Genomic DNA, 26,059 nt, shown 5'->3' on the forward strand with positions numbered 1-26,059 from the left:
GATAAAATGCTGGACAGCCCAAGAGAGGTTGTTTGTTTTGTTTTTGCCTTAGCTTTGGATACAAACCTAAAGTCTCAACCTTGATTGCAGATACTCTACACAGGTACACAATGACATGAAGCGTATAAAATCAGCTGCTACACATGCGCAAGAAATAGGCATCAGAGCACAAAATAACCTGCAAAGTAGTTAATGAAGATGAAAATGATCATGTATTTCCATCGTACATTTCAGCTAAAGAGATCCCAAAGCACTTCTCCACATCACTGATCATTCCAGCAGCAATTGCTTAGCCCCCATCTGAGATGCAGCTGAGGCTTTCACGATGTATTGTAAACACTAGACTAGAGCATAGGACGGAAAGTAAAAGATGCTGTATACATTTAACCCAACAGAGACAGAGAGCATTTTGGGGACTGTTGTGATAGGTGCTGTAGAAGCCACTAAAACAGATAGTTATGGGGCAGGGTGGGCAACATTTTGGCCCGAGGGCCACATCAGGGTGCAAAACATCGGGGATGTTGGATGGGGCGGGATCTCAGTTACTACAGAGAATTCTTTCCTGGGTATCTGGCTGGTGAATCTTGCCCATATGCTCAGGGTTCAGCTGATCGCCATATTTGGGGTCGGGAAGGAATTTTCCTCCAGGGCAGATTGGAAGAGGCCCTGGAGGTTTTTCGCCTTCCTCTGCAGCATGGGGCACGGGTCACTCGCTGGAGGATTCTCTGCTCCTTGAAGTCTTTAAACCATGATTTGAGGACTTCAGTAGCTCATAGACAATAGCTCAATAGACATAGGTAAGAGGTTTTTCACAGGAGTGGGCGTGTGAGATTCTGTGGCCTGCGTTGTGCAGGTCAGACTAGATGATCATAATAGTCCCTTCTGACCTTAATATCTATGAATCTATGAAAACTGAATGGAAGGCTGGGTAGTGAAGGCTGTGCCTCCCGAAACAGCCTGGCCCCGCCCCCTATCCGCCCTCTCTCACTTCCCCCCCATGCCTGAACCCCTCAAAACCCCCGACCCATCCAACCCCCCTCCCACTCCTTGTCCCCTGACTGCCTGCTCCCAGGATTCCCGCCCCAACCCTCCCCCGGGACCTCACCCCTTATCTAACCCCTCCCGCTGCCCTGATGCCCCCCCCAGAACTACTGCCCTATCCAACCACCCCCTGCTCCGTGTCCCCAGACTGCCCTACGGGGCCCCCCTGCCACTTATCCAAACCCCCAGCCCCAACCCCCTTACCATGCCGCCACGCCGCCTGGCCGGAGCCAGACACGCTGCCTCGCTGCCCTGCATGAGTGGGCAGCCCTGCCGCCCTGAGCGCTGCCCACGCAGCGACGTGGCCGCGGGGGAGGGGCCAGAGGCTAGCTCCCCGGCCAGGAGCTTGGGGGCTGGGCAGGACGGTCCCATGGGCCGGATGTGGCCCGCGGGCCGTAGTCTGCCCACCTCTGTTATGGGGAGACAAGAGACTATTACCTAAATGGAAACACAACAAGGACACTAGTGCAAAGGCCCCAACTCTGGCAGAGAAACGCAAGGCTGCAGCTGCCACGAGAGGGCAGTTCATGGCACCCGCTGGGCGCAGAATTCGCGTCACACGCAGACTCCCCGGCTTCCCCGCAGAGAAACGCCTTTCGGACAGGAGAGGTAACGTGCCCCGCCCCACAGCGCGGGCAGCTTGGGTCAGGCATCTGCAGCCGCTGGCAGAGGTACGTCACTGTGGGGGGGTGACAGAGACCCCCCCGTCGCCCAGCGCCCCCCCCGTCTCCTCGCGCCTTGCTGCGCGGGACCCGCTGGAGCGCCGCCTTGGCAGGGAGCGCTCCGAGGGCCGGGCCTGCGGCCGCCACGGAGCAGAGACCGGCGCGGCCGCCGCCAGTCAGCCGCGCGGAGGAGGCGGCGCCGGGGGGTGCCCCGCTCACACGGCCCGGCCCGGCCCGGCCCCGACGCTCGAGCGTGCGGCGCGACGGGGGCAGGGCCTACCGGCGCGCGCGGACTCCGCGGGGCGGGGCGGGGCGGGGCGGGCTCGCGCAGGGGGGCTGAGACCCACGCGAACCTGAGACCCGGACTCACCCGCGCGCGCGGACTGAATGAAGGCTGACCCGACTCCGAGCCCGAGCGCGCTGCTCACTGCGCATGCGCCCCGCGCGAATCTTCTTATAAACTCAGCCAATCCGGCTTAGTTGGTCTCGCGGGGGCTGCTGGGAGTTGTAGTTCCGGCCCGATGTGGGTTGTGTGGAGGGGTCAGCTTTGCAGGGCGCTGTGGGGTTCTCGGGCTCCAGCCGCCTCTTCTCGGCCGCGTAGTGCGGAGGCCGGCTCGCTCCCCGCCGCACGCTGCTGGAGTTGCGGTATCGCTCTCCCCGCTCCCGGGGGGCTGCCTCGCTTCTGTCCGGCCTGCCAGGCCCTGCAGCCGCCGGAGTCCCAGCCTGACCTCTTCCGCCTGATGGACTGGTGAGGGGGTGGGAGGCCGGAGCGGGGCTGAGAACCAGGGAGGGCCTCGGAGGTTAGGGCTTGAGGGGAGCGTGAGGGTGGGGGAAGGGCTGGGAGGCCGGAGCGGGGCTGAGAACCAGCGGAGGGCCTCGGAGCCCGCAGCTGGGGGTGCGGGAGGTTAGGGCTTGAGGGAGTTCGGGGGTTGGGGACAGTAGTTGGTTAGCTGTCGCTCTCATGCTTTCCCTCTTCTCTCTCCCCAGCGATCGCTCATTCAACATCAATGTGCAGCAGCTGCAGCAGCGATTCCGGAGCTTGCAACGCTCCCTGCACCCTGATTACTTCAGCCAGAGACCCCAGGTTAGGAGTTTGGGGTGATGAAGACTTGCTCTTGGGCCTCCAGGCACAGGCCTTGGTGTAGGAGGGTTGTCACCTTTTCCAGTGAAAGTCACCCAGTAAGGGGCATGGTGACAACTCATTGGCAGCTCAACAAGTGCATTTATTTGGGAACCAGCTCCCAAATCTGTGCATCTGCATGGACTGAGTACAGGGGTGGGAGGTGGAGCCCAGGGTTCTCTAATCACTGCCCCGACTTGCTCAGAAGCTTCATATACCTTCCTAGTTTGCACTGCAAGTTCTTTGCCTATGAAATGGAATGATTTTCACTTGAGGTAGAGAGAGACCTTTTTTATTTGGAGGGACTAGAGTTTTTTTTAAAAGTCGCTGTTGATGTCACTTTAAAAAGTACTTTTGTCCCTAACTGAGTTTGTCCACTTCTAATAAAGTGAGATAAACAAGCTTCTATTCCAAACTCAATTTCCTTTATTAATACAATCCCTAAAATTTGGGGAAGAGGAGGAAGCCCTTCACACCCCCAGGCTATCTGCACCCATTCTCTCACTTTCCCAGTGCTTGAGGCTTATATCAGTGATGTTTGGAGGATATAAAGTGTACTTATTACTGTTAATCAATGTTGCTATGTAGTCTTCCCCTGTTCCTCTGACATGGTGTTTCTTTTGGGTCCACCCAGCCACCAGAACCTAAGGTTTTCAAATTTTCAAAACACTTCCATTAATTGATTCTCTCCATTTTTTGGATGTCTGACCTCCTCTGAGATTCCAGGGGCCAGATTTTCAACTGTGGTGAGAATACATACTTCCAGGAGTATGTTTACACAGCCCACAGCAGCAAGTCTCCCAGCTTGGGTTTATAGACTCGGGTTAGCACTCTAAAAATGTCTGTATAGACAGCACTTTCATGTTGTGGCTCAGGCTCTGGAGCTCAGGCTCTGAAGCCCACGCCGCTCCCTAGCTTCAGCACTTGAGCCACAACTTCAAAGCATTGTCCAGAGCTATTTTTAAAACACCAGTTCAAGCCCTGCTGATCCAAGTGTCAACCAGGGCTGGGAAGCTCACTGCCATGGACTACGTAGACATACCCTAGGAGTCCCAAGTTACAGTTTTTGAGTTTGGATCCCTTTTTTGGAAAACTTTGGTTTGGTTGTTTGGAAGCATCTTCTGCAAAGACAGACTATTCCCAGACATGCTTAGTGTGAGATTTAAGAGGTCGAATTACAAGTTAGTCTAGCTCAGAGGTTCTCAACAATTTTTTTTTTTTTCCTGAGGCCACCCCAACATGTTATAAAAACACACCAGCCCACCTGTGCCACAGCAACTGCTTTTTTGCATATAAAAGCCAGGGCCAGTGCTAGAGGGTAGCAAGCAGGGAATTGCCTAGGGCCCCACATCACAGGGGCCCCCGTGAGTCTAATGCCTCTGTTTTCTGCCCTGGGCCCCAGTGAGTCTAATGCTGGCCCTGCTTGGTAGACTCCCTAAAACCTGCTCGCTGCCCTCCAGAGGGCCCCAGACACCTGGTTGAGAACTGCTAGTCTAGCTGAAGAAAAGCAATTGATGTCCTGCATTTAAAAATAACGAAAAAATTTAAACTTTGATCACAGAGGTAACAGATTTTGAACCAATAAAGTGCTGGTATTCACTGGGTATTTCTAATGTACGCAGCATGCTTATCTAGGTCCATAACCATTTAATTCTTTTGGCTTCCTTAAATGTTTTGGTAGAGATTTTATTGCAATTAAAGATTGCACTGAAGTGTACTGTTTGTATAGTAATTTTATTTCTTTACTGCTGACTAAATGGCATGATATGGCTTTTATTGTAAATATGGTAATTCTGTGTAATAAAGATATTTCTGGATCTTCTGTTGACAGAAAGAGCGGGACTTTTCTGAACAACACTCTTCCTTGGTTAACAGAGCCTACCAAACCCTTCTAAGTCCCTTGAGACGTGGATTGTACCTAGTAAGGTGTCTAATATATACCGTAGAATCGCACCATAAACATGAGAGATGACTGTAGTTTGTTACAGTATAAAGAACCGAATCCTGTGTACCTCCTCTACTGTTTTTCTACCATTCATATACTTTCACAAGAGGAAACAGGAATATTTGAGACTGAAGGCCAAAGAGTTCCTCTGTCCCACCTAGTTAGCATCTTTACTATGGAATAACTTTTTTCTTTTATTATTTTTATCACTGTAATCTCATTAAGGCTATGTCTATACTAGAGACCTTACAGCAGCATAGCTGTACCAATTCTGCTGTGCCACTGTAAGATCTCTTGTGTAGCCGCTCTAAGCTGACAGAAGAGAGCTCTCCTGTCAACATGTTAAACAACCCCCAGCAAGCAGCAGTAACTACATTGGCAGGAGAAGCTCTCCCACTGACCTATTGCTGTGCACGCTACCACTTATGCCGGCAAAACTTATGTCACTCAGAGGGGTGGGTTTTTTTATACCCCTGAGCCACATACACTTTGCCAGCATAAGTGGCAGGGTAGACATGAACTAATAGTCTGTCACCCATCCAACAGATTACTTATCTCTGAGCAAAGATGTACCTTCTATACTTACTTTAAGCCTTGCCCCTAACTGCTCCCAGTGCCCCTTTGTGCATTAGCCAACTGCTAATTTTGGAGCATGTCTACACAGGGAGTTTTTCCTGATGAACTCCACGTGTAGATAAACTCTTAGTGACTTGATATTTTGGAAAGTGGTTGGGATTGAAATACAGGCCTGGCAGCAGCAGATATTATGAGCCCATTGTTTTCTTCTTCACCAGCTGGAGCTGAATGGAGTGGAACTGGCAAAAGGGACAGACAGTGACATAGATGTGGAGTTCCTCAAGGAAATCATGGAAATCAATGAGACACTGGCAGAACCTAATAATGAGGCTAAAATAGAAGAGATTGAAAGTTTCATTGAAGGTGAAGTCTAGACTTGTCTAATGTACAGGAATAAGTTACAATGCTATATTTTCTATAATGTGACAGAAGGCTAGTCTCTCTAATTAAGGTGATGTAATGTGGGAAGGACTGCCCCATAGCACCTCCTGCTGCCTGAGCATGGCACTGTAAGTGCTCCCTGCCCAGGGCCCCCGAAGAACACCACACAGTTCAAAAGGGTCTAAAGCATAATTGCCATGTTAAGGTTCTACTTTATTAAATTTAAATATACTTGAAATAAGTATCTCCTTTTGAGTGCAGGGTTTGCACAGCCCTCCCCCGTGGGGACTGTATTTCTTAGTCCAGTCTGCGATCTCTCCACTTGGGCCCAAGGGTGCACAGCCCTTCTTTGGCCCGTGGTTCTCTGGGTCCAATTCAGTCTCTGCCTTAATCTTCTGCAGCACTTATCTGCAGCCACTTTTTTCCAGCCACCTGCAGCCCCTGGGCTTCTGTCCTGCTGCTTCTGTCTCTAGAAGCACACCATCCAGGCTCCTTGTTCTAGAGAGCTCTCCTGGGAGATACTGTGTCTAGGAACCCTTTATCAAGCTTATTAATAAATGGCCAGTCAGTCACCCAGGGATTTAGTTGGTTCCAGATGGGTTTGAGTTGGCTCATTCTCTCTATCACAGGTAGGCTATCCCAGGTAGGCTGGTCCATAACGTCCCTTAAAGGGCCAGCTCTGTGACAGGAGGAAGTTAAGAAAATAGCTTTTCCACATTTTCCTATGTTTTTCATCATTATGTTGAATAGGACAAACTTTAGTCCATGTCCTTGTTTTTATTCTGATTGCTTTAGATCCTCTATCATTCTGTCCTTCTATTTTGCATTCCCTGCACATATACACACCTCTGTGTTCTTAATCTAACACTTACCACTATAGTTGTTCACTTGTGCCCTTACCTGATCAGTATTTATCTTTCTATGTTCAGCTATGGTATGCAAACCCACTGAGGCCTGCAAAAGCTATAAACACAAGAGGGCATCAAACAAGTTTAAAACCCAGCAAAACAGACAATCAACTCAAGCTTGCTTTTAGAAGTGTGTTCCTTCCCCCTCAACCTTCATTTCCACTGAAGGTTTCTATTGTCATGTATGTGGACTTCATACTTTATCTGCCTTAGGAATTCTGCTTATATGCATTCAGCATTGTGTGACTGCTCCCCTGGTATCTATGAAATAGGACTCCTTTCGGGTTCCTCTTTTTTTAAAAAAAGGAAGAGGAGCAGTATATCGGTTTGACCAACGTAGTGTCTAGTGCCTAATCTCCAATTTCTCTTTTGTCCTTTCATTGTGCCAATTTTCTCTTAACTAGTGGATAATTTTTTTTAATTAAGCAATTTTCCTGTTTGTCTACAGAGAACGTAAATATCATTACCACTTCTCTTTTTTTAATTGACCTCTCAGTTCTCCTGTCCCAGATGAATGTGTATACATAGTATACTAGCGATTGTCATGGGGGTCTGGACACCAGTTTGTGCTGGTAGATTGAGCTGCAAAACCACTTGCATTTTCTCCACCCAAACTTTAAACTAGATAACTTACACTGCTTGCCAAGGTGCCCCTGAAAAATAGAGTTCCTTTTTATAAGCAATATAAAAAGGACTTTATTAGTTCAGCTTTACTAGTCCGATGCAGGTGTGGCCACAGCTTGTTATAAAGGCTACCTTTTCAAAGCAAATATTTTTTCTGTTCTGTTCTTTTTACAGCAAAATTCCATACGTGCAATATCATTAACAAAATCTTACTAACAGGAAATGTATCTAGTGCCTGTTATAATCTATATAGCAAGCTTCTAACTAGTTTGGCAATAAGAAAATGTGCATGTAGCTTTTGAATAATGGTTTAAACATGTTTGAGGTCATGTTGCCTATAAAGAGAAATATATTATTCAGTGTTTTGAAGTTGTCAGGATAAAGAGTAATGGGTTAGTGTGAAGGAAGTATTCAGCGTGGAGATTGAGAAAGTGTTAAGACTGATAAGGGAAGTAATTCTTGGCTCCAGAGAGATAGTGGAGCAACGCAGAAGCCCAAAGATCAATTAATTGATCTTTAAATATTCATGGTAAATAGGCCCAATGGCCTGTGATGGGATGTTGGATGGGGTGGGATCTGAGTTGCTACAGAGAATTCTTTACGGGGTATCTGGCTGGTGAGTCTTGCCCATATGCTCAGGGTTCAGCTGATTTGCCATATTTGGGGTCGGGAAGGAATTTTCCTCCAGGGCAGATTGGAAGAGGCCCTGGAGGTTTTTCGCCTTCCTCTGTAGCATGGGGCACGGGTCATTTGCTGGAGGATTCTCTGCTCCTTGAAGTCTTTAAACCATGATTTGAGGACTTCAATAAGCTCAGACATAGGTGAGAGGTTTATCGCAGGAGTGGGTGAGTGAGATTCTGTGGCCTGCATTGTGCAGGAGGTCAGACTAGATGATCATAATGGTCCCTTCTGACCTTAATATCTATGTAAGGAGAGCTTAGAGAAGACATTTAGGAAAATGGTGTGGGGAGCAGTGCTATGTGATGCAAGAGCTCAAACTGGAAAATCTTGGGAGTCTTTTCTGGCTTGACAATCTATCACTCTGTGACAGAGAAACTTTCACTGAACTCCAGCAAGCACTGAAAGTTTGAGGGCTTGTCAACTGTGGAGAAGTACTAGGTGGATGATGGTTCAGAAGGATAGTCAATAAATTGGAAGGTTACATGGTGATGGACAGCTGAAGTTCAGACTGTTCAACAGGGGACACCAGTGCAATCTGATGAAATGAAGATGTAGAGTTTGAGTACAGCAAGTCTCATCTACTGAACAAAGGAGAGGATAGTATAGCATGATATGGAACATAGTAGGGAGCTGTGAAAGGTCCTCTGCTCAGAGGGGCCGGAGTCACTCAGTAAACTTTTCTCTAAATATTAATGCTAGTCACCATGACAAGAGAACATATATACTATAACGACACTGTGACCAGTTTCAAAGAAGGTTTTAAATCACTTTATGGTAGAGCATGTTAATAAGGAGAAAATGTAGCAAAGTATTTGGTTTGAAGAGCCTTACGCTTTCACCCACAAAATTTAAAATATGGTAACCGTGTATTTGGGAGAGTGCTGTAAGAGTGTCTTCTCATCCTGCCTACTTTGTCCATTAATGTGTTCTAGGTAGTGGCCAACCATCAGTTCAATGGTGAAGTATTTTCACACTTTTATTCTGCAGAGTTAATGATTCTGGCTGCAAGAAATAATAGCAATAGTCAGTATTGTGAAAGGGTAAAATAAAATTCAGAGTGTAAGCTGAACTTTTAACCAAGCTACTAGCCCTTAAAGTTCGTGATGACATTAGTCTCTGTATTGACTCAGCATGAAGTCATAAGGCAATGTTATTGAAAGTGCTCAGTGAGCATATATACAGCTTTGAATAAGACTATGTATTTTTTGGTTTTTACAGTTAAACGAGAAGAATTGACCAAGGATGTGAGCAAAGCTTTTGAAAGAGGTAGTGATCTCAGTTACTTCTTGAATTTTTACTGCTATAATGTCAGAGTAATGAGTGCTAAAAACAGCATGTTTTGGTATAAAGTATTTAGTGAACTAAGAATTAAAGTATCATTCACTGCCTTTAAAAATAAAAAACTTCCAGAAACTGATGGGCAAGCCAGTACAGATCCCAGAGTACTGGTATCAAGCTTCTAGCAAGATGACCTGCTCAGTGAGCAGGCTGCTGTGTTTTGCACCAGCTTGTCTCTGAATAGTTTTATGATGTAGCTCCACGTGAGATGAAACCCTAATGGCAGTTGTACACCTTCCGTGAAAAGGACTGAAATTACCTCCACTGTCATCACCAGCTCTTTTCCTTCAACTCACAGTTGGCATGTCTTTATTGTCTGGGTTAAGTCTCGGCCATCTTACTCTCATCCATACCCCAATGTTAGACACTGGCTGTGGCAGTGAACTACATTCTCTGAGTCAAATGAGAGAATACTGACAATGCTGCATCCCATGCCTCCTGGCTAACTCTCCTAACAGCCCCATATGTGTCTTGAATGCAGGCAGGGTGACAAAATGGTACCCTTTGGGACCCCACAATTAACAGCACTTCGGGAAGAGAAGCAATTGCCAACTACACAGTGAGATCTTTCCAAGAAAAAAGAACAAAGCCACTGAAGAGCAGCCTTCTCCACTCCTGCTAGGGTCTGCTGGTGAGACATCTTATGATTAATGGTATCATAGGCAGCTGACAGATCGAATACCACCAGCATGAACATCTGATGTTCGTTCATCTCCTGGAGAAGATAATCAACCACTGCAGTCTCTGCAATGCGAGTACAGACCTGGCCTTGGCAAAGTGTTGAAGAGATCAAAAGCATTCTAGATCGTGTGAGCCATGTCTCACCACAGCCTTCTCCATAATCTTACCCAACATGGGATACAGGTCAATAATTTAACTAGATTGTCAGTGTCACTTGATGACTTTTTGAGCAGTGTGCACTAATGCTTCCTTTTAAGCAGGATGCGCCCTGCCCTCACAGAGAGGCAAACAAAGGACCCACTATTTCCCCACTGGTCTCCACCTGTCAGGCGCTGCTTCCCGGTAGTCAGGCCTACTGCTTAGAGCAGACGACAAAGCTGGACGTAGGGTTGGCACTGGGCCAAGGGTCGTGCTGGAACTGAGATCTGGGGACAGCCAGGGTCAGAACAGGAATCAGTGTCTATAGATAAGTCAAACAGGTCTGTAGCTGGAGTCCAGGTATATGACAGAGGTCAAAGCCAGTTGGTTCAGAATCAGGTAGGAGGGGGCCAGGAGACAGGGTAAGAAGTGGTCAGGAGCAGGGTGGGAGTCTAGAGAGTCTGATACACTGTGAAGCAGTAGCAGTGTTCCTAACTGGGTAATGCTGTTGCACAGAGTGATTTGCAGCTCTGGGGGGGGATGGAGAAATACGTGAGCCTGGGGGTCAGCTGACCCAGGCTCTGCTCAGGGATGGCTGAGTAACTGCAGGTTCTGTGGGAAAGGTAATTCACTGCAATGTTGCCACATGCCTGAGTGATGACTCAATGCAGCTCTGTGGGAGGGACAGCTGAGTGAGTAGCTCTGGTTTGGCTGCAGGTTTGCCTCACGTCACCTGCCAGGAAGTATGTGGAGCCAAAACACTGCCTGCAAGAAAAATCTCTCACCATCTTCAGTACCTCAGTGAGAATCACTGCCTGAAACTACTGCCTGAAACTACCAGCCAAGATGAGGCCCTTGTTCTGTCACCAGGAAATCAGACACCCCATCCGTAATCTGATCAATTTGGTCTGTAAAACAACAAATTTCCTCAACAGGAGGGAGTCAGACCAGCCACTGAATTCAGACTGTCCTGATTTAACAGACTGTCTATAACCTAGAATAAACCTGCTGTCCAAGATTTTGCAGATGCTTTGGTAGAAGAAAATAACTCTTTCTTTACTTCCCAAACCTTCATGAAACAGCTGCTGAGCCTCTGCATGAGATTTCCACCACTGGCACTCTAGCTGTCTTCCTCTTGCTTAATTTGTTTCAGGTCCTCAGTAAATCAGGGTAACTGTGAGAATGAAACTAGCAAAGAGGGCACCTAGAAGTATTATCTTCCCTAATCATCACAATTGTGGCCTAACAATGGAACAAGACTCTCTGGAACCCTTCTAGTTCCATTAATCAGTCAAGGCAGACCATTCAAAGAGGTCTCTCACCCTGACAGGAGAAATGAGCCCCAACCTCAAACCATAGGCAGTAACTATTGGTCCGTGATGCTAGTTTAAGATTCAATTGCATAACTTGCAGTCCCAATCCAAAAAACAGGTCCAAAGAGTGGCCACTTCTGAGAGTTGATCCAGTAACTACCTTTGATAGGCCCATGGCTTTCATGATGTCCAGGATCTCCTGACCACCTCAGAAGATTCATCATCCACATGAAGATTGCTCTCCGTGATTTGAATCCTTCCCTGTATTTCCATTGCCACCAGGCTGAGGCATGTAGTCCCCTTACAAAGGGACTTGACAGTGCAGCAGATCCACTGGTACACTAAAATCAGTCCCACCTTAATCCCATCTGGGGCTTGCATGCTAAATTGACACTTACTCTGTCAGATCCAGTTTAGTGAAGACTTCCTATAGTTCAGGTGGGATGCAATCAGCACTGCCACGCTTTCTCCCTACTGACCGTCCTTGCTTCATGATATACCAAACATCTAACTGGTAAAAGCTGTGCCAGAACTCAGTCATCTACTCCTGTGGTCTCTGGATCCCTACTCTGCCAGTCTCACTGCCATGGAATCAGTGGAAAGAGGAATTTAAGATCCTCCTTATCTCAGGGCCCTCACTCACCCCAGGGTACAAACCCTTTCATCTACCCTGTCTCAATTTTAAGATTCCTTCAACATTACAATCTTTCTTGGTCTCTTAGAGGCTGCCCATATTTCTAATTCCACAATCCCCCATAACCAGCCTCCCTCCCACAAACATAGGTACCTTACTAAGGGTTTCCTACTGTAATGATTACCTGCCCTGCTGGCCTCATATCTTGGATGAAATTGCTTTAACTACAACATATTAGTGGATCCTTTATGTTGAAGGATTTAATATTAACACCACTTAAAAAGAAATACAGAGCCTGAAGGCATGCTCCAGTGCTGTCTGAAAGAGCTCCTTTTACAGGCAGAGCCCTTCTGGCAGTGGTGGTGGGATGGAGCCAGTCTTTGTTGTAGCAGTGGTTCCTAGCTAGGCTCCTGGGTCTTACTCCTGTTATGTCTGTGTCATATAGTTGTAATGGAAATAGTCCAAGCACGTCTCTGATGCCAGTCTTACAGTTTGATGCCTAATGGTCCACTGGGGTTTTTTTTGTTGGTGCTTCTCAGAGAAGTAATTGGAGGGCACTGTTGTTGCATGTCTTTTCCCCATTCTTTGTACACCTTGTCTTTTTAGATTGTAAGCTTTTGGGGCAAGCCCATTTCTTATATTTGTTTTATAGAGTGCCTATTGCAAGGGGCGCCCGATCCTGACTGAGGCCTCCACTGTTACAACATAAGCTTTACTGTGGTATTCGTGGTATTTGAGTTTTTTAAATTCACGTTTAGTTCTGTTATTGAGATGGCCATTTTACAACAACAAAATGTTTTAAATTAAATTTCTAAGATGAAACAGACTCCATTCTAATATAAACTTCAGTTCTTTATTTCAGATGATCTTCAAGAAGCCAAGAAACTTCTAGCCAAAATGAAATATTTTGAAAACTTGGAGGACAAGGTGAAGAGCAAGAAGAATCCTTCCTGATATCACATTCTTTGCCATTAAGACCCAATTCACTTTTGATTAAAGTAGTGATTTGTAGTTTCTGATTCAGGAACTAAAAGCAGCACAACCATTGTGTGCCTCTTGATTTTTTCAGTCCTTACTTACCTACGGAAACAGAAGAGCTGTGTAAAAGACATCCATATACCACCCAATGACATTAGTTTGCAGTCTTGGAAGTGGAATGTTGCCGGCAATAATGATCCTGTACTCCTGAATTCCAACTGCTACCTTTGTGGCCACGCTCCTTACTGTCAATACTTATATATTCTGTATCCCAAAGTGTATAGCTACCTATCCCTAGTGGACAATAAATGAGTATGCAGATCACTGTTGCTATTGGGATTTAGTCAGGGCCCGATGCTGCACTGACATCAAAAAGTGTTGCCTAAGTAAGGCCTGAATGCCCACTTTGGTGGATTTTCCTGACTCCTTACCAAACGCTTACAGCCATGGGGAAAATGGTGCTTGTTTATAGGAAAAGTTTTAGCAAACATTGCTCACTGGAGAGTTTCTTGCAGGACCTGGAGACAGATGGTAACAACTTTCTCAGTTGTACTGAGGGCAGAGATTATTCAGGGTGGGAACGCATTTGCCTCCTTCAACCAGTGTGATAGTCGCTCTTACCTTGTTTACTATCACTTTGATCAGGATATGTTTAATATCTTACTTTTGCATGAACCTAGCAAGAAGAACCTTATCAAACTCTCCTGCTCAAAGCTGCCCTTATTTCCTTTCACATCACTGTGTGTTGGTGAGGCAGTTGAAAGGAGTAAGCAAAACTGGAGACTTGAGTGTACTTTGTATGTTGCCTTGTAATGCTTAAACTAAATTCTTGGCCAGCTCTAGCTGTGCACTGAACAAACAGGGAGAGAGATATTTAGCCTTTTTTTGAGAATCTAAACCAGATAGGACCTTATTTCACACAAGAGATGAGTTCATGACAGTGCAGCAGGAGATATCTAGAGTAGAAATTAATTTATCTGTATATTGTAAAAACAAATGATTAAATTATTAGAATAACTTCATGACAAGCAGTAAGAACACAGTGGCTTTGTCTGTTAGCTTTTCCCTAAAACTTCCCATTGATTTTACTCTTTAGGTCTATGTAGAGAAGAACCCCGCTGCCTATGCTGTTTTAATCATCATGTCATCTAAGCATGTTCTGAGTAGATCTAGACAAGAATGGTTAAAATGCTGACATCTCTACAGCAGTGCTCCTGCTATTATATCACTTGTGGAACTGCACCAGTGGTAGCATCAGTCGGAAACCACCAGAGAGCACATAAGTTACAGCTTCTGTAATAGATCCTTATAAGGTGAGGAAACACAACAATCAAAGGGGAATGTAAATGCTGTAATAAATTAAGACCTTTGGTGTTTCAGTTTTAAGGGAAATTTAAAATGTCAGTTCACTTTTGATTCAAAGTGCTGGCTGGACAGCCCTGGTGATTAAACAGAGGACTCTTCCACACTACAGGTACAGTATTGACAATTGAAGCTATACATCGGGGTAGTCAATAGGCAGACTGCGGGCCAAATCTGGACCACCAGATGCTTTTGAATGGACCCCAAAATCTTTTTATTATTGTTATTATTTTCTTTCCTGGAGTCTGGACCTTGACCAAGAAATTTGGATCTTGATAAAAATAATTAACTACCCCTGCTATACATGGTCTTCCTGTGGTATCAGTGTTCCCCAGTCCTGTCTTGGAATGACCCATCTCTAGGGAATGAGAGAAGTGTTCAGTTTCTATCACAAGTTGAATTTAGGCATCTCTGCTGTAGATACCATTTATTGTCTTTTTGTGACCAGGTATTTTCATCTACCAGGAGCCAGACTCAGGGAGACTCAAATTATTTTCACACAGGTCACCAAATAACTGTTATGGTAGTTTCTGATTTTTTTTTTTTTTTCTAATAGAGGCTGGATTTCAACCACTAATTTCAGGGAGGCCAGTTATATCCTGATCCCCAGTGCCATTCGGTCCTTGTAATACATTTTATCATGAATCATATATATAGTTTCTTACCTACTGCTTTCATTCCAGTGGGATTCATTGCTTGTGTCCATTTTGTGCTGTCACAGAAATAGGATTGTGTAGGAGAAGCCTCAGGTAGGCTGAGGCCTTTCAGAGGAATTAGTCTTGATGGCAGGAGGAGGAGTGTTTTTATGTAGTAACTAGAACAGGGGTTCTCAAATTGCAGTGCGACCCCAAAGTGGGTCGTGACCCCATTTTAATGGGGTCACTAAGGCTGGTGTTGGCCCTGAGCTCCAGCAAGTCTCAAGCCCAAGCCCCGCTGCCCAGGGCTAAAATTACATGTCCCCTGTCCAAGGGCAGAAGCCCTTGAGCTTCAGCTTTGCCCCCCCCCCCCCCCGGACGGTGGGGCTTGGGCAGGTTCAGTCTTCGGTCCCCCCTCCTGGAGTCATGTAGTAATTTTTGTTCTCAGAAGGGGGTCATACTGTAATGAAGTTTGAGAACCGCTGAACTAGGATATTTCAATTAGCAGTAGGTTTTGCATTCAATGTGGCCATTCTTAAATGTTCAGCATTCTAATATCACATTAAAGTAATAGCTACATTTTATTTCAAGAAGTGATGCTCCAACCCCATCGCTGTCTCCTAAATTCTTCATATTGACACCTGATATGGTGAGAGTATGAGGCATGCCATGGATTCACATTGAATGTTTGGAGCAATCCCCCAATGAAGTCTACTCCCATGAGACCAGGTAATCAGCACTGTTTCTGCATGTGTACATTAGCCAAATGTCTCAACATTTTTATTGAATTGAGTCTTTTTCATAGGCAGTACTGTATGTGTACATAAAATACAGTATTTTGACATTCCAGCAAGATTAGTCTACCTTTTTAAATAAGTTTCACCTAATGATATAACAAGCTGCCTTTGAATACAGTCCTTAACATTTTTATATACTATATGGGATCATATGTGTATAATTTCCATTAATGTGGCTGCCTTACACCCATGAGATGTGAAGTGCACTCTGAAATTAATTGCAGAGCTGCCTTCTTTCACATTATAGTTCTGCTTCCTTCTCTTTGATTCTTCCTCTGAAATTAAGGTGTTGAAATTCTTGTTTGATTTCCAGAAAAGATTTGTTTTTTGTCTCAGGAATGACAAAGAAGAGGAAACTGGCAACCAATAAGCTTTCCAGTAAAAACACCACAAAGCAATACTGCTTCAGTCCATTCTAAAAACAAAATACAGGATGTTGGAGATTAATAAAAAAATCATAGTAAATAATACCTAGTTAAGTTTAGAAAATACTAACTCAGATTCTGTTGTCAGTCACTAACCGTGCCAAATCTAGGTTTTAAGTAAAAGGGTAAACTGAAGCTCCATCTGTTCCCTATCTCTTTGTTGTATCATTAGCTGAAATGATCAATAGTAGAGTTGGTGATTTTTTTTTTTAGAACACTTCAAATCTGCAGGGAGGTGCTTAGCTCTACTAGCAGTCCACAACAGGAACCCCTCTCCTGGCTTAAGAGCCTACATAGTTACATAGGGAATGAATTGGGTGCCTGCCTTGCTCCCCACAAAATGAGGAGTAGGAAGTGGTGCCCATGTTATAACATTTAGCGCACTGGTTAGAGAACTTAGCTGGGATGGGGGAGAACTTAGATTCAACTTACCCTTCCCTTGATGGGGGAAGAGAGGATTTGAACAGGGGTTTCCTACATTTCAGGAGAGTGCACTAACCACTGAGCCCTGGTCTACACTAGGACTTTAGGTCGAATTTAGCAGCATTAAATCGATGTAAACCTGCACCCGTCCACACGATGAAGCCCTTTATTTCGACTTAAAGGGCTCTTAAAATCGATTTCCTTACTCCACCCCTGACAAGTGGATTAGCGCTTAAATCGGCCTTGCCGGGTCGAATTTGGGGTACTGTGGACACAATTCGATGGTATTGGCCTCCGGGAGCTATCCCAGAGTGCTCCATTTTGACCACTCTGGACAGCACTCTCAACTCAGATGTACGATTGTTTACCGTTGCTCTGACGCAGGGAGGGGCGACTGACAACACGGCTTACAGGGTTGGCTTCAGGGAGCTAAAATCAACATAGGGGGGTGGCTTTACATCAAGGACTATTTCAGGCAGGACTTCACGGAGGGTTCCAATAAGAAATGGTGCACCTAAGTTATTGTTCTTATTGGAACAAGGAGGTTAGCCTGGCCTCTGATTGATACATGGCTAGATTTACCTCGCTGCACATTCTCTGTGAGTGACTGCAGTGTGACCTAGAGGAATGAGTCCCCTAGACGGGGGGTAGGGGGGAGGGTTTGCAAATGAGTACAAAACAAATCTGGTCTATTTCTTGTTTTGATCCACTCCATCTATCTTTGACATCTTTGGCTGGCAGCAGACGGTGCAGAAGGACTGCATGCCATCCACATCTCATGGCTGCTCGGCAGAAGATGGTACAGTACGACTGCTAGCCATCGTCATCTCTTGCCTGCCCGGCAGAAGATGGTACAATACGACTGCTAGCAATCCGTATTGCCTGCCTGCTCACCATAAGACGGTTCAATAGGACTGACTGCAGGACTAAAGAGAATGACCTGGTAAAGTCACTCCAAATTTAGTCCCTGCGCCCATGTCTGCCCAGGCGCTCCCAGCCGACGCGGCCAGGAGCACCTCGGACATGACGAGGACGGCTACCAGTCATACTGCACCGTCTGCTGCCAGAAGGCAATGGGTTGCTGCTACTGTGTAGCAATGCAGTACCGCGTCTGCCAGCACCCAGGAGACATACTGTGACGGTTACCTGAGCGGGCTCCATGCTTGCCGTGGTATGGCGTCTGCACAGGTAACTCAGGAAAAAAGGCGCGAAACGATTGTCTGCCCTTGCTTTCACGGAGGGAGGGAGGGAAGGGGGGCCTGACAATATGTACCCAGAACCACCCGCGACAATGTTTTAGCTCCATCAGGCATTGGGATCTCAACCCAGAATTCCAATGGGCAGCGGAGACTGTGGGAACTGTGGGATAGCTACCCACAGTGCAATGCTCTGGAAGTCGACGCTAGCCTCGGTACTGTGGAAGCACTCCGCCGAGTTAATGCACTTAATGCACTTAGAGCATTTTCTGTGGGGACACACACACTTGAATATATAAAACCGATTTCTAAAAAACCGACTTCTATAAATTCGACCTTATTCCGTAGTGCAGACATACCCTGAGCTACAGGATATTTTGAAAAAGGCATGCGTCCGATGAAGTGAGCTGTAGCTCACGAAAGTTTGTGCTCAAATAAATTTGTTAGCCTCTAAGGTGCCACAAGTACTCCTTTTCTTTTTGCGGATACAGACTAACACGGCTGCTACTCTGAAACCAGGATATTTTGAGGTAAGGGTCTCTTGGTCCCTTCTGTTGAAACTGTTCCACTGTGGATTAAATAATGAAACAGTGACTGGGCGAGAATGTGAAAGAATGACTCTCTAGTCCAGTGGGTTCAGGCACCCACCTAGGAGGTAGGAGGCCCTATGTCATGTCCCCCTGCTGCAATGACTCCTTATTTATCCACAGTGGAGCAGCTTCAACAGAAGTGTCTGAGGACCCACCCACCCCCCATCAGACTTTCTGGTAGCTCAATGGTTAGCATACTCTCCTTAGAGGTGGTGTGAAAGACCTTCCCTCCCCCACTGCTACAGAAGGGGGAACTCAACCTGGCTCTCCCAAATTCCAGGTGAGTACTCTAACCAGTGGGCTAAAAGCTATAATGTGGATACCACCATCACTCCCTCCTATAAACAAGACTTAGGCACCTAGGTAACTTCATAGAGTCCACCCCATGTAAATACTTATTCTGAGAACACGTCAATTATTTGATATTTTTTTAGGGTTGTACGCAAAAGAGTTTCTCAGTTCAGTAGGCAGTATCCCTTTTCAGTAGTGTCTCTATATATTGAATTTCTTTGCAAGAGCAGGTGGAGTAACTGAAATGATTAGACTAGAAATGGAATTTGGCAACATGTATTGTCTTCACTAAAATAATCTCTCTCTTGACCAAAGATATTTTTCATTGTAAGTGATTGTCCTCAACTGAGTTTGGACAAATGTGGTATGGCCTCAAATAAGAAGTAAACCATTTGTTACAGAGGCTACCTCTTTCTGATCTAACAAGCTAAGCAATAACAAGAGATGCTGACAGGGGATGTGACCTATGAATCTCTGAACTTGGTGAGAATTCTTTATACTTCAATTTTTTCTCATCATAAACCTAACCTGGAGATTAGTCCTCCACATGCAGTCTGACTTTATTGTCTTCTATTGTGTGTTTTTGTATTATTTGTAGATATCTAAAATAAACTTGCCTACTAAGAGTGACTGACTCTAATAATACCTTTGTTGAAGGAGAGTTTTCACTTATCTTAATCTAAGCACTAAGTTCTTTATTGTATAAAGAAGCGCAATTTCTGTGTCTAGGAAAATTTCTCTGCAAGAAGTCAAGTGAACATGAGGCAACTGAGAGAAGATAGTATATGTAATGGATACGTACCACTATAAAGGGGAAGAGCATTCCTATTGTGAAGAAACTCAGCCAACTAACAGATCCTCCTATCATGTAAGCAGCAGGACGTGAAGACTGGGTAAATAATTCAGCAGTCAATGTATTTGTTATACCACCTGGGGATCAATTTCAGAAACAGAACAGATTCTATGGGTAAGTGTGCATTTTCAGGGAAAGCTTCAAGCAAAAACAAAAGAAAATAGTTGCTTTTGAATGTGCCATTAGCTGACCTGGATGTAAAAGATATAGATAGGTCTATATATAAATCCTTTTTGTTAACCAAATATTTTTTTTTTAATTTTATTTTTGGACACTTTTTTTGGTCCAGATTCTGATAACCCCTATTCAGAGTAAGGTGTACCCTTTTACAGAAGTAGTCTTATTGATTTCAATGGAACTGCTCAGGGAGTAAGGTACAACTTAGCGTGAGTAAGGGCCCATTAAAAGTACAATGACAACAAGCCTCATAGAATGATAAGACTGGAGGGGACTTTGAGAGGTCATCTAGTCCAGACCCCTGCACTCAAGGCAGGGCTAAGTATTATCTAGACCATCCCTGACAGGTGTTTGTCTAACCTGCTCTTAAAAATCTCCAGTGATGTAGATTCTACAACCTCCCTAGGCCATTTATTCCAGTGCTTAACTACCCTGACAGTTAGGAATTTTTTCCTAATATCCAACCTAAACCTCCCTTGCTGCAATTTAAGCCCATTGCTTCTTAACCTCTGAGGCGAGGACAACAAAAACAAATTTTCTCCCTTCTCCTTGTAATAACTTTTTATGTACTTGAAAACTGTTATCATGTCCCCCTCAGTCTTTTCTTCACCAGACTAAACAAATCCAATTTTTTAATCTTCCCTCATAGGTCATGTTTTCTAGACCTTCAATCATTTTTGTTGCTCTTCTCTGGACTTTCTCCAATTTAGCCACGTCTTTCTTGAAATGGGGCATTCAGAACTGGATACGCTACTGCAGTTGAGGCCTAATCAGTGTGGAATAGAGCATAAGAATTACTTCTCGTGTCTTGCTTACAACATGCCTGCTGCTATATCCCAGAATGATATTTTCTTTTTAGTTTTTGTTTTTTCAAGTGTTACACTGTTGACTCATATGTAGCTTGTGATCCTCTATGACTTTCTGATCCCTTTCCACAGTACTGCATATTTGCTTCCTATGTGGTTTGGGTGCATCAAAGATACCAGAATGAAGGCCACTTCATGGCCTTGAAGAGAGCATACAGTGAAGGAATGCACTGTATTGGTCATATCATCCTATGCCATTCTGTGCATTTGGGTTGTCTTAGCCGGAGCATCAGCATCCCTATGGGAAGTATTAGCTGTCTTGCTTACACTACAGACAATATTGGCACTATTTTAGAGAGACATTTTAGGCAATTTTATAAACAAAAGTTCACGAATGTGCAATACCTGGACCTAACCCAAAGCTCAGGATGAAAGCAAATATAGATGCCATGCTCAAATAAGGCACCCAGGGGTACAGCTCCTGAAAAAAGAGCATGAAAAGTATTTAGTTCAGATTTCAGTCATCATGTCTTAACATTTGGCTTAAAGTCAAGTGTTTAGCCTTTGAACCCATAAATGACTTTCTGAATAAATAACACAAAATTGGTTACTGACTCAGATAATAATTAGCTTTCAATAAATCAAACAAGTGTCTTCGAAGAATGAGAAAGTCATGTGTATTTAAATTAATCCCTGCTTCTTAGTATACTACAGTGTATAAATGAAAAAAATGTTTCAAATCCCACAGCTTGCCATATTTTGTTGTAAACTGATCAAATTCCATTTAGTCACTATCAACCATTAATTGCTAGTAATAGCCAATTTCTTCTTGTTATTGCTTTTAAAGCAATAAAATACACTAGTCAATCAATTTCACAAATACTTAGTAGTGCTTGAGTCCCCATTGTTAGTAATATTTATAATTAGTAGATGCAAAACTTTCCTTTAAGTCTGTAAAATCAAAGTAAAATTCTGTATTATTACTAGGTTTCAGAGTAGCAGCCGTGTTAGTCTGTATCCACAAAAAGAACAGGAGTACTTGTAGCACCTTAGAGACTAACAAATTTATTAGAGGATAAGCTTTCATGTACATTGGCCAAACTGGACAGTCTCTACGCAAAAGAATAAAGGGACACAAATCTGACATCAGGAATCATAACATTCAAAAACTGGTAGGAGAACACTTCAGCCTCTCTGGCCACTCAGTAACAGATTTAAAGGTGGCAATTTTGCAACAGAAAAGCTTCAAAAACAGACTCCAAGGAGAAACTGCTGAGCTTGAATTAATATGCAAACTAGATACCATTAACTTGGGTTTGAATAGAGACTGGGAGTGTCTGGGTCATTACACATATTGAATCTATTTCCCCATGTTAAGTATCGTCACACCTTCTTGTCAACTTTCTAAATGGGCCATCTTGATTATCACTACAAAAGTTTTTTTTCTCCTGCTGATAATAGCTCATCTTAACTAATTAGCCTCTTACAGTTTGTATGGCAACTTCCAACTGATCTGTGTGTGTGTGTATGTATATAATATATATTTACTATATGTTCCATTCTATGTATCCGATGAAGTGGGCTGTAGCCTATGAAAACTTATGCTCTAATAAATTTGTTAGTCTCTAAGGTGCCACGAGTACGCCTGTTCTTTTTGTATTATTACTAGTTTAACTTTAATATAGTTTCATCACTGTTTAGCCTCCCACAGTGGAGCCCTGTAATCCCATGGGCCAGTCTATTATCTAAGTGTCATTAAATAAGTAATGTGTACAAACTTTCTAGGCCCGAATAATGAAATAACATTTATTTACATTAAAAACACAAAGGTTAGTGTCATAGTGAAGCAGCACACTTATCAGAGACATATGAATGAATTTAGCTGTATAAAACCAATTTTGTGTTGCATGTATTTTTGATAGAACACTAGCAAGAAAGGGAAGATTGGAGGCTATCTTTACAGGGGCAGAATTAAGGCAGTATAAGTACCTTAGCTGTGAACTTCCATACTTACAAGTGTCTTAGTTTCTTGTAAATTTAAACATAAATCTGATTTGGTTGGCTTTTTAGTATTTCTTTCTATAACTACAATATTTGTACAGGACATTTACAGTTAAGTGACTGAAATGGACTCTCAAACTTAAGTTTTTCTTTAGATAGTATTTTATCTGGGGATTATTATTAATTTAAAGTTAGAAAGTATATTTTGTCATTATTTAATCCTACCAGCATTAGACACAGAGCTCCAGAATTTAGACTCAGGACCAAATCTTGCATGATAGCATTGTGATATTATTTGCAAATACGCTATCAGGTGCCAGAAACAAATTCAGAACTCTTGGGAATCCTGCAGTCAGTGCAATCAGAGGTTATTGGCTGTTAATCAGTGTAAGTCAGAACAAGGATAATCTGTATGAAATAGCAACTTCACAGCTGTAAATTGAATGTTTTCTGAAGGACTGCTATAGAGTAAAAAGATGTCAGGACCCCATGAGCTTTTGGCCAATATTTCAAAAGTGACTAGTGATTTTGCATTCCTCGGTTTTTGAGTGCCCAATCTGAAACACCTAAGAAAGGTCTGATCTTCAAAGAGGAGGAACAGAGCTCTTTCTGAAAATCGGGTACCTTTAGCGATTTTTCAGTGCTCAAGCTGAGACACAACAATTTTTTTTAAAAGTTTGGTCATGACCTACATTGTTGTTTAAACTGTGCAACTCTTGCTCCTTCTCTGACTGCCAAGAGAGGATGTTCTCCAACGTTAAAAGCTCTGCTGCTCTATAATCTCACAAATTTTCAAACAAACAGTATTGCATTTCATGGTCCACATGAGCGCTTCTTAATACCTGATACGTCAGGGAGAACGTTAACACTATGCACCAAAAGCTCATCAGGGTGTATCCTCCAATGATGAGCAGTCTTCTTCCCATGTAGTCAATCAGCAAACCCTGTGGACAGAATATCACTTTCTCAGTTAACAGTGATGCCACATTCCCACATCTCTCTTTTTCTATAATAAAAACAGGTATGGTAGAAGTAGAATTTATCACTTACGCAAGTGAGGGCTGTAAGGCATTCACAAGCTCCCGTGCCCAGAGTAACATATGGAATTTTTTCTGCAGGGATCCCAGCTTGTTTAAAAATGTAACTTGCATAGAAGTAAATCTACAAGAAAATATCAACAGAGCTGTGCCAATGTGCTTGAGCAGTGAAATCATCAGTAAGAGGAAGAATTAGGCTCATACGCTAAGCAGCCTTTGAGTAAATTGCATCCTATAACTTACTAAAACCATGAAAACAAAAAGGGAAATCTATAATTCAATCTCTAGGTAAATTTACTGTTAACAAAAACAAATCTGATAGTCTGAACATTATCTTGTGAACAATATAAGAAAGAGTTTGCCTGAGCTATGATACATTCTAGTGTGTGTGAAAGATCACATAAAGTGTGCAGCCTGCACTTCCACACAGAGTTGGAGCGAGACCAGGGCTAAGGCACATTAGTTCGGAGACCTAGTGGGAGCCCTGCTTATTCTGGAATCTGAACTCCAACCCTGCTTCAAGAGGCAAATGGGTTCCCCTTACTGTGTTAACCTAGCACTAGAAGTAAACCTCAACTTTAAAAAAAACAAAAACATAAAACCAAACCCAAAAGTAATTTGTCCAAGGGAAAAAAGAAACAGGAAAGGTTCAGTCATGAGAAGTGAAGCAAGATGTAGTAACTTAAGTTTTGCTGTTTATGCAACATGAGAGGGGATGATGGAGCTTTAATCATTTTGTCAAATGCCAAAGACATAAAGACAAGCAGTAGTAGGGCTCTTGCTCCAGGAAACCTACGTATTATGCTGGCTTTGGGTAGAGAGAGTTAAAAAACAAAGCAAAACAAACTTCCACTCTATCATCCAAATTTGGCATTAATATTTCCTGCTATTTTCAGTTGAATCAGGCTTTTCCCTATCACCATCAGTAAAATAAAGATCCTCTCTCTTCTCCTATACCCCGTGCTCTCCATAGCTCCTATATCAGAGTTCCCTGTTTTTAACGAAGATCAAAGCCAGATGGAAATTAGACAGGCAAAACTTTAAAACAAATTGTTTGGCTTCTGAATAGTGAGGAATTCACTTACAGCATTTATCCCACTGAGCTGCTGGCCCATAGTCATCACAATCACCGTAATGAGCTGCCACTTTACACTGCGATCACCAAATAGTTGCCACGGTTTCTTGGGTTTCTCCCCGTTTAAGGCAAAACGTTCTCTCTCTATATCTTCCATCTCCTCATGGTAGTGCAAGGGCCCATGAAAACGCTTCAAAGCTAATAAGAAAAAATGACACGATATCTCCGTATGCCTCACCATACCTCCAAAACGACCTTAGACTCTGAAAATCCATCTACTCTCCTCTGTGAGCTGACCTTTGCAGGGATCTGCGCAGAAACTGTGATTTTCAAGGGAAGCGGGGAGACAAGCCATTACTTTATTTTGGCGGGGGGGCCTGTTTGGTGGAGGTTGGTGTCCATTTTTCTTTTTGAATTTTTTTTTTTTTTTTTTTGTGGGGGAGATGGAGAGAGACTTAAATGAACTATTTACACAAGGAGCATAACCCATATTTTAAAGTGTTTTCCTAATAGAAACATTAGGCTCCCACATCAATCTGTGAATGAAAAAAAAAGGGGGGGGGTTCTAAATAGCTGAAAGGGAAGTACTGAGTACATCACATCTCTTGTTATGCCAATTGTTATGTTGTGCCAATGGAATATGTTTAATGGACTAAAGTAAAGAGACAGAGACATTTTCCTGTGTGAGCTCTTTTGAGAATGTAGTGCTTGTCTGGTTTCACCCACACAGTTGTTATTGATGTTGAGCTGGAGAGGTTGGGGGCTTGTTTGAAGGCCAGAAATGGGGGTTCAGGAAAGGCTTCTTTCATGATGAGGTCCCCATCAAGTATGGGTCGTAGTTGTTTGACAATTCCCTGTATGGGTTCCAGCGAGAGGTGATAGGTGACTACTGGGGTGTGTGGTCAGAGGGGGTTTTATTTCTATATTGAAGCAGGTTCTCTCGGGATATTCAGGTGGCCTGTTCCATAATGTGATCTACTTCTTTGGTGGAGTGTCTTTGTTTAGTGAAGGCAGTTTTAAGTGTGTTCAGGTGTATATCCCAGACTTTCTCCACAGAGCATATTCTCAAATCCAAAGGTCTTCATTTGATCCCAGAACAGGAACAAAAGGCTGATGGAATGTAATGTTTTGTTCCTTGCTTCTCTTTTATCATTTTAAACTGAAGATCCAGATCCAGATCAGGCTATGCTATAGACCACCGGACCAGGAGGATGAGGTGGATGAGGCTTTCTTCTGGCAACTCGCAGAAGCTACTAGATCGCACGCCCTGGTTCTCATGGGTGACTTTAATTTTCCTGATATTTGCTGGGAGAGCAATACAGCGGTGCATAGACAATCCAGGAAGTTTTTGGAAAGCGTAGGGGACAATTT

The 26,059-nt window shown here is 43.8% G+C and overlaps 2 protein-coding genes and 1 pseudogene across 5 annotated transcripts in view; 1 reads left to right on the plus strand and 2 right to left on the minus strand.

The window, feature by feature from the left end:
- The window catches only part of CHEK2 (checkpoint kinase 2), a 53,187-nt gene extending 51,062 nt beyond the window's left edge, over positions 1–2,125 (minus strand). Inside the window, exons 1-2 of one of the 2 annotated variants that reach the window (XM_074972956.1) lie at positions 2,074–2,125; positions 67–178 (exon numbers count right to left, since the gene is read on the minus strand). The gene's annotated coding sequence lies outside the window, so the exon portion shown is untranslated. The remainder of the gene's footprint in view (positions 1–66; positions 179–2,073) is intronic. The other variant, XM_074972957.1, reaches the window with a different exon arrangement.
- A 56-nt stretch (positions 2,126–2,181) lies between these two features.
- Positions 2,182–13,351, plus strand: HSCB (HscB mitochondrial iron-sulfur cluster cochaperone). 3 transcript variants are annotated; one of them, XM_074972959.1, is made up of 6 exons: positions 2,182–2,451; positions 2,691–2,787; positions 4,655–4,744; positions 5,563–5,707; positions 9,157–9,204; positions 12,892–13,351. In XM_074972959.1, the coding sequence occupies exons 1-6, from the start codon at positions 2,225–2,227 to the stop codon at positions 12,906–12,908; spliced, it is 624 nt and encodes a 207-aa protein (XP_074829060.1). In that variant the 5' UTR covers positions 2,182–2,224; the 3' UTR covers positions 12,909–13,351. The 3 variants fall into 3 exon arrangements, with proteins under 3 accessions (XP_074829060.1, XP_074829059.1, XP_074829061.1); XM_074972958.1 differs by having other exon boundaries at positions 2,185–2,451; positions 12,905–13,320; XM_074972960.1 differs by lacking the exon at positions 4,655–4,744 and having other exon boundaries at positions 2,185–2,451; positions 12,905–13,331.
- A 2,677-nt stretch (positions 13,352–16,028) lies between these two features.
- Positions 16,029–26,059, minus strand: part of LOC141999479 (solute carrier family 2, facilitated glucose transporter member 11-like) — a 29,583-nt pseudogene continuing 19,552 nt past the window's right edge.

Source organism: Natator depressus, chromosome 15, assembly GCF_965152275.1.
Source record: "Natator depressus isolate rNatDep1 chromosome 15, rNatDep2.hap1, whole genome shotgun sequence".
NCBI lineage: Eukaryota > Metazoa > Chordata > Testudines > Cheloniidae > Natator > Natator depressus.

What these genes read in the sequence shown, in the direction of transcription:
- HSCB (XM_074972958.1), top strand. Translation starts at nt 2,225, where the DNA reads ATGTGGGTTGTGTGGAGGGGTCAGCTTTGCAGGGCGCTGTGGGGTTCT. An exon ending in CTCTTCCGCCTGATGGACTG is followed by an intron (nt 2,452 to 2,690) that starts GTGAGGGGGTGG and finishes CTCTCTCCCCAG; the next exon opens with CGATCGCTCATTCAACATCA. An exon ending in ACTTCAGCCAGAGACCCCAG is followed by an intron (nt 2,788 to 4,654) that starts GTTAGGAGTTTG and finishes TTCTGTTGACAG; the next exon opens with AAAGAGCGGGACTTTTCTGA.